The 12,463-nt window shown below is 44.9% G+C and overlaps 1 protein-coding gene across 9 annotated transcripts in view; it reads left to right on the forward strand.

The window, feature by feature from the left end:
• The window catches only part of LOC129861938 (tight junction protein ZO-1-like), a 215,094-nt gene that overhangs the window by 127,225 nt on the left and 75,406 nt on the right, over positions 1-12,463 (forward strand). For all 9 annotated transcript variants that reach the window (XM_055933150.1, XM_055933152.1, XM_055933153.1 and 6 more), the window contains one exon: positions 10,533-10,589. In XM_055933150.1, the coding sequence (XP_055789125.1) occupies positions 10,533-10,589 (57 nt within the window). The remainder of the gene's footprint in view (positions 1-10,532; positions 10,590-12,463) is intronic.

A 12,463-nucleotide genomic window follows, 5' to 3' on the forward strand; every position in this document is an offset into this window, starting at 1 on the left:
GTCTGTCTCTGTCTGTCTGTCTGTCTGTCTGTCTTGTCTTTCTTGTCTGTCTTTCTTGTTTGTCTGTCTTGTCTTTCTTGTCTGTCTTGTCTGTCTGGGCAGGAGAAAGCTCATTGGAATGCCTGGCACATCTTACAGTCAACCTGATGGAAATCCAGCTGATTTTTTCTCCAAAGAAAAGCCTTGGGTGTTTTTCTTCGGGCCACATATGTCTAAAGAGTAAAATCATTTAAATATATATAGGCCTATATATGTATTTTTAAGAAATATATTGTTTAGGATGGCAAAAAGTTTTCAGTGTGAACTTAAACGATTAAAAACAGATCAAATATGTAGAAAAAATACATACTTTGACTCAAAGGATCGATTTGTAAAAAAAATTATATATATATATATATATATACAGTACCAGTCAAAAGTTTGGACACACCTACTCATTCCAGGTTCTTTCTTTATTTGTACTATTTTCTACATTGTAGGTTAGTAGTGAAGACATCAAAACTATGAAATAACACATATGGAATCATGTAGTAAACAAAAAAGTTTTAAACAAATCAAAATATATTTGGGATTCTTCAAAGTAGCCACCCAAAGTAGCATTCTCTTAAAAAAAAAAAAAAAAAAAAAAAAACAGTTTTCGCTTTGACGTTATGAAGTGCACTGCATTATGGGGCACTGTGTGTAGATTGATGAGGATTTTTTATTTATTTAATCCGTTTTAGAATAAGGCTGTAACGTAACAAAATGTGGAAAATTCAAGGGGTCTGAATACTTCCCGAATGCACTGTATACAGTAGTGTCTGTGAATGCTAGCTATGGTATATAGTGTCTGTGAATGCTAGCTATGGTATATAGTGTCTGTGAATGCTGGCTATGGTATATAGTGTCTGTGAATGCTAGCTATGGTATATAGTGTCTGTGAATGCTGGCTATGGTATATAGTGTCTGTGAATGCTGGCTATGTTATATAGTGTCTCTGAATGCTGGCTATGGTATATAGTGTCTGTGAATGCTGGCTATGTTATATAGTGTCTGTGAATGCTAGCTATGGTATATAGTGTCTGTGAATGCTGGCTATGTTATATATAGTGTCTGAATGCTGGCTATGGTGTATATAGTGTCTGTGAATGCTGGCTAAGGTTGTATAAGGTGTCTGTGAATGCTGGCTAAGGTTGTATAAGGTGTCTGTGAATGCTGGCTATGGTGTATATAGTGTCTGTGAATACTGGCTATGGTATATAGTGTCTGTGAATGCTGGCTATGGTATATAGTGTCTGTGAATGCTGGCTATGTTATATATTGTCTGTGAATGCTGGCTATGGTATATAGTGTCTGTGAATGCTGGCTATGGTATATAGTGTCTGTGAATGCTAGCTATGGTATATAGTGTCTGTGAATGCTGGCTATGGTATATAGTGTCTGTGAATGCTGGCTATGTTATATAGTGTCTGTGAATGCTAGCTATGGTATATAGTGTCTGTGAATGCTGGCTATAGTATACAGTGTCTGTGAATGCTGGCTATGGTATATAGTGTCTGTGAATGCTGGCTATTTTATGTAGTGTCTGTGAATGCTGGCTATGGTATATAGTGTCTGTGAATGCTGGCTATGGTATATAGTGTCTGTGAATGCTGGCTATGTTATGTAGTGTCTGTGAATGCTGGCTATAGTATATAGTGTCTGTGAATGCTGGCTATGGTATATAGTGTCTGTGAATGCTGGCTATGGTATATAGTGTCTGTGAATGCTAGCTATGTTATATAGTGTCTGTGAATGCTGGCTATGGTATATAGTGTCTGTGAATGCTGGCTATGGTGTATATAGTGTCTGTGAATGCTGGCTATGGTATATAGTGTCTGTGAATGCTGGCTATGGTATATAGTGTCTGTGAATGCTGGCTATGGTATATAGTGTCTGTGAATGCTGGCTATGGTATATAGTGTCTGTGAATGCTGGCTATGGTATATAGTGTCTGTGAATGCTGGCAATTGTATATAGTGTCTGTGAATACTGGCTATGGTATATAGTGTCTGTGAATACTGGCTATGGTATATAGTGTCTGTGAATGCTGGCTATGGTATATAGTGTCTGTGAATGCTGGCTATGGTATATAGTGTCTGTGAATGCTGGCTATAGTATATAGTGTCTGAATGCTGGCTATAGTATATAGTGTCTGTGAATGCTGGCTATGTTATTTAGTGTCTGTGAATGCTGGCTATGGTGTATATACTGTCTGAATGCTGGCTATGGCGTATATAGTGTCTGTGAATGCTGGCTATGGTGTATATAGTGTCTGAATGCTGGCTATGGTGTATATAGTGTCTGTGAATGCTGGCTATGGTGTATATAGTGTCTGAATGCTGGCTATGGTGTATATAGTGTCTGTGAATGCTGGCTATGGTGTATATAGTGTCTGTGAATGCTGGCTAAGGTTGTATAAGGTGTCTGTGAATGCTGGCTATGGTACACTACATGACCAAAAGTATATGGACACCTTCTTGTCGAACATCTCATTCCAAAATCATATGGAGTTGGGGCTCCCTTTGCTGCTACAACAGCCTCCACTCTTCTGGGAAGGCTTTCCACTAGATGTTGGAACATTGCTGCGGGGACTAGCTTCCATTCAGCCACAAGAGCTTTAGTGAGGTCGGGCACTGATGTTGGGCGATTAAGCCTGACTCACGGTCGGCGTTCCAATTCATCCCAAAGGTGTTTGATGGGGTTGAGGACAGGGCTCTGTACAGGCCAGTCAAGTTCTTCCACACCAATCACTACAAACCATTTCTGTATGCCCCTGTGCACAAAGCGAGATCCTCATGCTGAAACAGGAAAGGGCCTTCCCAAAACTGTTGCCACAAAGTTGGAAGCACAATCGTCTAGAATGTCATTGTATGCTGTAGCGTTAAGATCGCTCTTCACTGGAACTAAGGGGCCTGAACCATGAAAACCAGCCCCAGACCATTATTCCTCCTTCACCAAACTTTACAGTTGGCACTATGCATTGGGGCAGGTTACGTTCTCCTGGCATCCGCCAAACCCAGATTTGTCCGTCCGTGAAGTGTTATTCATCACTAAAGAGAACGCGTTTCCACTGCTCCCGAGTCCAATGTGGCGGGTAGGAGCATTGAGCCAGTAACCGAAAGGTTGCTGGATCGAATCCCAGAGCTGACAAGGTAAAAATCTGTCGTTCTGCCCCCGAGCAAGGCAGTAAACCCACTGTTCCCCGGGCGCGGATGACGTTGATGTCAATTAAGGCAGCCGCCCACACCACTCTGATTCAGAGGGGTTGGGTTAAATGCGGAAGACACATTTCAGTTGAGTGCATTCAGTTCTACAACTGACGAGGTATTCACCTTTCCCCTTCATACAGACTGGGGAGTATTACAGTACAGTACCGTCCCCCCCTTTCCATATACAACTGACTAGGTATCCCCCTTTCCCTATACAACTGACTAGGTATCCCCCCCTTTACAACTGACTAGGTATCCCCCCTTTCCCTGTACAACTGACTAGGTATCCCCCCTTTCCCTATACAACTGACTAGGTATCCCCCTTTCCCTGTACAACTGACTAGGTATCCCCCCCTTTCCCTGTACAACTGACTAGGTATCACCCTTTCCCTGTACAACTGACTAGGTATCCCCCCCTTTACAACTGACTAGGTATCCCCCCCTTTCCCTTTACAACTGACTAGGTATCCCCCCCCTTTCCCTATACAACTGACTAGGTATCCCCCCCTTTCCCTGTACAACTGACTAGGTATCCCCCCCTTTCCCTGTACAACTGACTAGGTATCACCCTTTCCCTGTACAACTGACTAGGTATCCCCCCCTTTACAACTGACTAGGTATCCCCCCCTTTCCCTGTACAACTGACTAGGTATCCCCCCCTTTACAACTGACTAGGTATCCCCCCCTTTCCCTTTACAACTGACTAGGTATCCCCCCCCTTTCCCTGTACAACTGACTAGGTATCCCCCCTTTCCCTGTACAACTGACTAGGTATCCCCCCTTTCCCTATACAACTGACTAGGTATCCCCCTTTCCCTGTACAACTGACTAGGTATCCCCCCCTTTCCCTGTACAACTGACTAGGTATCCCCCTTTCCCTGTACAACTGACTAGGTATCCCCCTTTCCCTGTACAACTGACTAGGTATCCCCCTTTCCCTGTACAACTGACTAGGTATCCCCTTTCCATGTACAACTGACTAGGTATCCCCCCTTTCCCTGTACAACTGACTAGGTATCCCCCCTTTCCCTGTACAACTGACTAGGTATCCCCCCTTTCCCTGTACAACTGACTAGGTATCCCCCCCCTTTCCATGTACAACTGACTAGGTATCCCCCCTTTCCCTGTACAACTGACTAGGTATCCCCCCCTTTCCCTATACAACTGACTAGGTATCCCCCCCTTTCCCAGTACAACTGACTAGGTATCCCCCCCTTTCCCTATACAACTGACTAGGTATCCCCCCCTTTCCCTGTACAACTGACTAGGTATCCCACCCTTTCCCTGTACAACTGACTAGGTATCCCACCCTTTCCCTATACAACTGACTAGGTATCCCCCCCTTTCCCTGTACAACTGACTAGGTATCCCCCTTTCCCTGTACAACTGACTAGGTATCCCACCCTTTCCCTGTACAACTGACTAGGTATCCCCCTTTCCCTGTACAACTGACTAGGTATCCCCCCCTTTCCCTATACAACTGACTAGGTATCCCCCCCTTTCCCTGTACAACTGACTAGGTATCCCACCCTTTCCCTGTACAACTGACTAGGTATCCCACCCTTTCCCTATACAACTGACTAGGTATCCCCCCCTTTCCCTGTACAACTGACTAGGTATCCCACCCTTTCCCTGTACAACTGACTAGGTATCCCACCCTTTCCCTATACAACTGACTAGGTATCCCCCCCTTTCCCTGTACAACTGACTAGGTATCCCACCCTTTCCCTGTACAACTGACTAGGTATCCCACCCTTTCCCTATACAACTGACCAGGTATCCCCCCCTTTCCCTATACAACTGACTAGGTATCCCCCCTTTCCCTATACAACTGACTAGGTATCCCACCCTTTCCCTGTACAACTGACTAGGTATCCCCCTTTCCCTATACAACTGACTAGGTATCCCCCCTTTCCCTATACAACTGACTAGGTATCCCCCCTTTCCCTATACAACTGACTAGGTATCCCACCCTTTCCCTGTACAACTGACTAGGTATCCCCCCCTTTCCCTGTACAACTGACTAGGTACCCCCCCCCCTTTCCCTGTACAACTGATGAGGTATCCCACCCTTTCCCTGTACAACTGACTAGGTATCCCCCTTTCCCTGTACAACTGACTAGGTATCCCACCCTTTCCCTGTACAACTGACTAGGTATCCCACCCTTTCCCTGTACAACTGACTAGGTATCCCCCCCTTTCCCTGTACAACTGACTAGGTATCCCCCTTTCCCTGTACAACTGACTAGGTATCCCACCCTTTCCCTGTACAACTGACTAGGTATCCCACCCTTTCCCTGTACAACTGACTAGGTATCCCCCTTTCCCTATACAACTGACTAGGTATCCCCCCTTTCCCTATACAACTGACTAGGTATCCCCCCTTTCCCTATACAACTGACTAGGTATCCCACCCTTTCCCTGTACAACTGACTAGGTATCCCCCCCTTTCCCTGTACAACTGACTAGGTACCCCCCCCCCCCCTTTCCCTGTACAACTGATGAGGTATCCCACCCTTTCCCTGTACAACTGACTAGGTATCCCCCTTTCCCTGTACAACTGACTAGGTATCCCACCCTTTCCCTGTACAACTGACTAGGTATCCCACCCTTTCCCTGTACAACTGACTAGGTATCCCCCCCTTTCCCTGTACAACTGACTAGGTATCCCCCTTTCCCATTCATACAGACTGGGGAGTATTACAGTACAGTACCGTACAGTATACCACTGAATTGTTGAATACTAATTTCTGATTTGCTGAACAACTGACGAGGATTCCCCTTTTCCTTTCCCGGTGGCGGCGCGCTCGACGCTTGGCATTGCTCATGGTGATCTTAGGCTTGTGTGCAGCTGCTCGGCCATGGAAACCCATTTCATGAAACTCCAGACGAACAGTTATTGTGCTGACGTTGCTTCCAGAGGCAGTTTGGAAATCGGTAGTGAGTGTTGTAACCCGAGGAGAGACGATTTCTACTCGCTTCAGCACTCGTCAATCCCGTTCTGTGAACTTTGCGGCTGAGCCGTTGTTGCTCCTAGACGTTTCCACTTCACAATAACAGCACTTACAGTTGACCGGGGCAGCTCTAGCAGGGCAGAAATTTGACAACCTTTTGACAAATGCTGGCTAGGATACAGTGAATGCTATAGAAGCTAACCAGAGGTGTAGTTGTGACTGCTGGCTAGGATACAGTGAATGCTATAGAAGCTAACCAGAGGTGTAGTTGTGACTGCTGGCTAGGATACAGTGAATGCTATAGAAGCTAATCAGAGATGTAGTTGTGACTGCTGGCTAGGATACAGTGAATGCTATAGAAGCTAACCAGAGGTGTAGTGTAGTTGTGACTGCTGGCTAGGATACAGTGAATGCTATAGAAGCTAACCAGAGGTGTAGTTGTGACTGCTGGCTAGGATACAGTGAATGCTATAGAAGCTAATCAGAGATGTAGTTGTGACTGCTGGCTAGGATACAGTGAATGCTATAGAAGCTAATCAGAGATGTAGTTGTGACTGCTGGCTAGGATACAGTGAATGCTATAGAAGCTAACCAGAGGTGTAGTGTAGTTGTGACTGCTGGCTAGGATACAGTGAATGCTATAGAAGCTAACCAGAGGTGTAGTTGTGACTGCTGGCTAGGATACAGTGAATGCTATAGAAGCTAACCAGAGGTGTAGTTGTGACTGCTGGCTAGGATACAGTGAATGCTATAGAAGCTAACCAGAGATGTAGTGTAGTTGTGACTGCTGGCTAGGATACAGTGAATGCTATAGAAGCTAACCAGAGATGTAGTTGTGACTGCTGGCTAGGATACAGTGAATGCTATAGAAGCTAACCAGAGGTGTAGTTGTGACTGCTGGCTAGGATACAGTGAATGCTATAGAAGCTAACCAGAGATGTAGTTGTGACTGCTGGCTAGGATACAGTGAATGCTATAGAAGCTAACCAGAGGTGTTGTTGTGGCTGCTGGCTAGGATACAGTGAATGCTAAAGAAGCTAACCAGAGGTGTTGTTGTGGCTGCTGGCTAGGATACAGTGAATGCTATAGAAGCTAACCAGAGATGTAGCCTAGTGGTGTAGTTGTGACAATCTTGGCTTTAGGGGATTTTGGCTCAGTAGATCCCATCTCTCTTTCGCTGCATTGCAGGAGCCATGCAAATAAATAAATAAAACCATCGCTCCTCAGCTGGCTCTGGTGGTGCACATCACCCTGGGATCCCTCTCTCCCCTCTGTCCTCTCTCTCCTCTCTCTCTCTCTCCCCTCTCTCCTCTCTCTCCCCTCTCTCCTCTCTCTCCCCTCTCTCCCCTCTCTCCTCTCTCTCCCCTCTCTCCCCTCTCTCCTCTCTCTCCCCTCTCTCCTCTCTCTCCCCTCTCTCCTCTCTCTCCTCTCTCTCCCCTCTCTCCTCTCTCTCCCCTCTCTCCCCTCTCTCCTCTCTCTCCCCTCTCTCCCCTCTCTCCTCTCTCTCCCCTCTCTCCTCTCTCTCCTCTCTCTCTCCTCGCTCTCTCTTCTCTCTCCCCTCTTCTTCCTTCCCACTCTCTCCCTTCTGTCCTCTCCCCTCCCCTGCCCCCTCTCTCTCCCCTCTCTCTCCTCTCTCTCCCCTCTCTCTCCTCTCTCTCTCCTCGCTCTCTCTTCTCTCTCCCCTCTTCTTCCTTCCCACTCTCTCCCTTCTGTCCTCTCCTCTCTCTCCCCTCTCTCTTTTCTCTCCCCTCTCTCTCTTCTTTCTCTCCCCTCTCCTTTCTTCCCACTCTATCCCTTCTGTCCTCTCCTCTCCCCTGCCCCCCCCTCTCTCTTCTTAACTCTCATTTATTTTTCCTCTCTCCCTTCTGCTCCCCCACCCCTCCCCTCCCCCTCTCCTTGACACAATGAAGCAGTATCTAGTATAGGCAGCCTGATCAAACTAAGGTCCTTTTCAGGCAGCCTGAGCTTATACCAGGTTCCTTATTAGGGAATGTAGTCTCTTCACAGTCCCCAAGTCCAGAACAGACTACGGGAGGCACACAGTACTACATAGAGCCATGACTACATGGAACTCTATTCTACAGTACTACATAGAGCCATGACTACATGGAACTCTATTCTACAGTACTACATAGAGCCATGACTACATGGAACTCTATTCTACAGTACTACATAGAGCCATGACTACATGGAACTCTATTCTACAGTACTACATAGAGCCATGACTACATGGAACTCTATTCCACAGTACTACATAGAGCCATGACTACATGGAACTCTATTCCACAGTACTACATAGAGCCATGACTACATGGAACTCTATTCCACAGTACTACATAGAGCCATGACTACATGGAACTCTATTCCACAGTACTACATAGAGCCATGACTACATGGAACTCTATTCCACAGTACTACATAGAGCCATGACTACATGGAACTCTATTCCACAGTACTACATAGAGCCATGACTACATGGAACTCTATTCCACAGTACTACATAGAGCCATGACTACATGGAACTCTATTCTACACCAGGTAACTGATGCAGCAGGAGAATCACATTTTTAAAAAATATATAAAAATACACCTTATGGAACAGCGGGGTCTGTGAAGCAACACAAAAACAGGCACACACACAAGATGACGTACGCACTACACACACACACACAAGATAACGTACGCACTATACACACACACACAAGATAACGTACGCACTATACACACACACACACACAAGATAACGTACGCACTATACACACACACACACAAGATAACGTACGCACTATACACACACACACACAAGATAACGTACGCACTATACACACACACACAAGATAACGTACGCACTACACACACACACACACACAAGATAACGTACGCACTATACACACACATACACAAGGATGTTGTGTTGTAGATATGTGGTAGTAAAGTAGTGGCCTGAGGGCAAACACTTTTTTTGTTTTTAACCTGGCAAGTCAGTTAAGAACAAATTCTTATTTATGATGACGGCCTACCGGAGAACAGTGGGTTAACTGCCTTGTTCAGGGGGCAGAACGACAGATTTTTACCTTGTCAGCTCAGGGATTCGATCTTGCAACCTTTTCAGTTACTAGTCCAACGCTCTAACCACTAGACTACCTGCCGTCCCTACCATCTAACCACTAGACTACCTGCCGTCCCTACCATCTAACCACTAGACTCCCTGCCGCCCACTTATTGTGTTGTGAAATCTGTTGTGAATGTGTTGTAACGTTTTTACAAATGTATAATTTTGCTGGACCCCAGGTTTCGTCTATTTTCTCATCTTAGACGTTGAGGCTGTAAAGTTTATTTTCTCATCTTAGATGTTGAGGCTGTAAAGTTTTTTTTCTCATCTTTGATGTTGAGGCTGTAAAGTTTATTTTCTCATCTTAGCCGTTGAGGCTGTAAAGTTTATTTTCTCATCTTAGATGTTGATGTTGTAAAGTTTATTTTCTCATCGTTGATGTTGAGGCTGTAAAGTTTATTTTCTCATCTTTGATGTTGAGGCTGTAAAGTTTATTTTCTCATCTTAGACGTTGAGGCTGTAAAGTTTATTTTCTCATCTTTGATGTTGAGGCTGTAAAGTTTATTTTCTCATCTTAGATGTTGAGGCTGTAAAGTTTATTTTCTCATCTTAGATATTGAGGCTGTAAAGTTTATTTTCTCATCTTAGCCGTTGAGGCTGTAAAGTTTATTTTCTCATCTTAGATGTTGATGTTGTAAAGTTTATTTTCTCATCGTTGATGTTGAGGCTGTAAAGTTTATTTTCTCATCTTTGATGTTGAGGCTGTAAAGTTTATTTTCTCATCTTTGATGTTGAGGCTATAAAGTTTATTTTCTCATCTTAGCCGTTGAGGCTGTAAAGTTTATTTTCTCATCTTAGATGTTGATGTTGTAAAGTTTATTTTCTCATCGTTGATGTTGAGGCTGTAAAGTTTATTTTCTCATCTTTGATGTTGAGGCTGTAAAGTTTATTTTCTCATCTTTGATGTTGAGGCTGTAAAGTTTATTTTCTCATCTTAGACGTTGAGGCTGTAAAGTTTATTTTCTCATCTTTGATGTTGAGGCTGTAAAGTTTATTTTCTCATCTTTGATGTTGAGGCTGTAAAGTTTATTTTCTCATCTTAGATGTTGATGTTGAGGCTGTAAAGTTTATTTTCTCATCTTTGATGTTGAGGCTGTAAAGTTTATTTTCTCATCTTCGATGTTGAGGCTGTAAAGGGTATTTTCCTAAGTGAATGCATCTAAAGCCTGGAGGCTACTGACTACTGACTCTAACTGATGATGAAATAACCCCTTTCTTTCTTCTTTGTTTTTACAGAGCGCAGCAATGGAGGAGACGGTCATATGGGAGCAGCACACAGTAGCTCTACACAGGGTGTGTAGTACATACTGTCTGTCTGTCTGTCTGTCTGTCTGTCTGTCTGTCTGTCTGTCTGTCTGTCTGTCTGTCTGTGTCTCCTCTCTGTCTGTCTGTCTCTCTGTCTGTCCTCTCTGTCTGTCTGTCTCTCTCTCTGTCTGTCTCTCCTCTCTGTCTCTCCTCTTTCTGTCTGTCTGTCTGTCTGTCTGTCTGTCTGTCTGTCTCTCTGTCTCTCCTCTCTGTCTGTCTGTCTGTCTGTCTGTCTCTCCTCTCTGTCTGTCTGTCTCTCTGTCTGTCCTCTGTCTGTCTGTCTGTCTGTCTGTCTGTCTGTCTGTCTATCCTGTCTGTCTGTCTGTCTGTCTGTCTGTCTGTCTCTCCTCTCTGTCTGTCTGTCTCTCTGTCTGTCTCTCTGTCTCTCCTCTCTGTCTGTCTGTCTGTCTGTCTGTCTGTCTGTCTATCCTGTCTGTCTGTCTGTCTGTCTGTCTGTCTGTCTCTCTGTCTGTCTGTCTGTCTGTCTGTCTGTCTGTCTGTCGCTCTGTCTCTCCTCTCTCTCTCTGTCTGTCTGTCTGTCTGTCTGTCTGTCTGTCTGTCTGTCTGTCTGTCTCTCTGTCTGTCTCTCTGTCTGTCTCTGTCTGTCTGTCTGTCTGTCTGTCTCTGTCTGTCTGTCTGTCTCTGTCTGTCTGTCTGTCTGTCTGTCTCTCTGTCTGTCTGTCTCTCTGTCTGTCTGTCTCTGTCTCTCTCTCTCTCTCTGTCTCTCTCTCTGTCTCTCTCTCTGTCTCTCTCTCTGTCTCTGTCTCTCTCTCTGTCTCTCTGTCTCTCTCTGTCTCTCTCTGTCTCTCTCTCTGTCTCTCTCTGTCTCTCCCTGTCTCTCTCTGTCTCTCTCTGTCTCTCTCTGTCTCTCTGTCTCTCTGTGTGTCTCTCTCTCTGTCTCTCTGTGTCTCTCTCTGTGTCTCTCTCTGTCTCTCTCTCTGTCTCTCTCTCTGTCTCTCTCTCTGTCTCTCTCTCTCTCTCTCTGGGTTGTATTTACAATGGTGTTTGTTCTTCACTGGTTGCCCTTCTCTTGTGGCAACAGGTCACAAATCTTGCCGCTGTGATGGGACACTGTGGTATTTCACCCAGTAGATATGGGAGTTTATCAAAATTGGGTTTGTTTTTGAATTCTTTGTGGGTCTGTGTAATCTGAGGGAAATATATGTCTCTAATATGGTCATACATTGGGCAGGAGGTTAGGAAGTGCAGCTCAGTTTCCACCTCATTTTGTGGGCAGTGTGCACATAGCCTGTCTTCTCTTGAGAGCCAGGTCTGCCTACGGCGGCCTTTCTCAATAGCAAGGCTATGCTCACTGAGTCTGTACATAGTCAAATCTTTCCTTAAGTTCGGGTCCGTCACAGTGGTATTCTGCCATTGTGTACTCTCTGTTTAGGGCCAAAAAGCATTCTAGGTTGCTCAGTTTATTTGTTAATACTTTCTAATGTGTCAAGTAATTCTCTTTTTGTTTTCTCATGATTTGGTTGGGTCTAATTGTGCTGTTGTCCTGGGGCTCTGTGGGGTCTGTATGTGTTTGTGAACAGAGCCCCAGGACCAGCTTTCTTAGGGGACTCTTCTCCAGGTTCATCTCTCTGTAGGTGATGGCTTTGTTATGGAAGGTTTGGGAATCGCTTCCTTTTAGGTGGTTGTAGAATTTAACGTCTCTTTTCTGGATTTTGTTCATTAGTGGGTATCGGCCTAATTCTGCTCTGCATGCATTATTTGGTGTTTTACATTGTACACGGAGGATATTTTTGCAGAATTCTGCATGCAGAGTCTCAATTAGGTATTTGTCCCATTTTGTGAAATCTTGGTTGGTGAGCGGACCCCAGACCTCACAACCATAAAGGGCAATGGGTGATTAT

This window comes from Salvelinus fontinalis, chromosome 9 (assembly GCF_029448725.1).
Source record: "Salvelinus fontinalis isolate EN_2023a chromosome 9, ASM2944872v1, whole genome shotgun sequence".
Classification (NCBI taxonomy): domain Eukaryota; kingdom Metazoa; phylum Chordata; class Actinopteri; order Salmoniformes; family Salmonidae; genus Salvelinus; species Salvelinus fontinalis.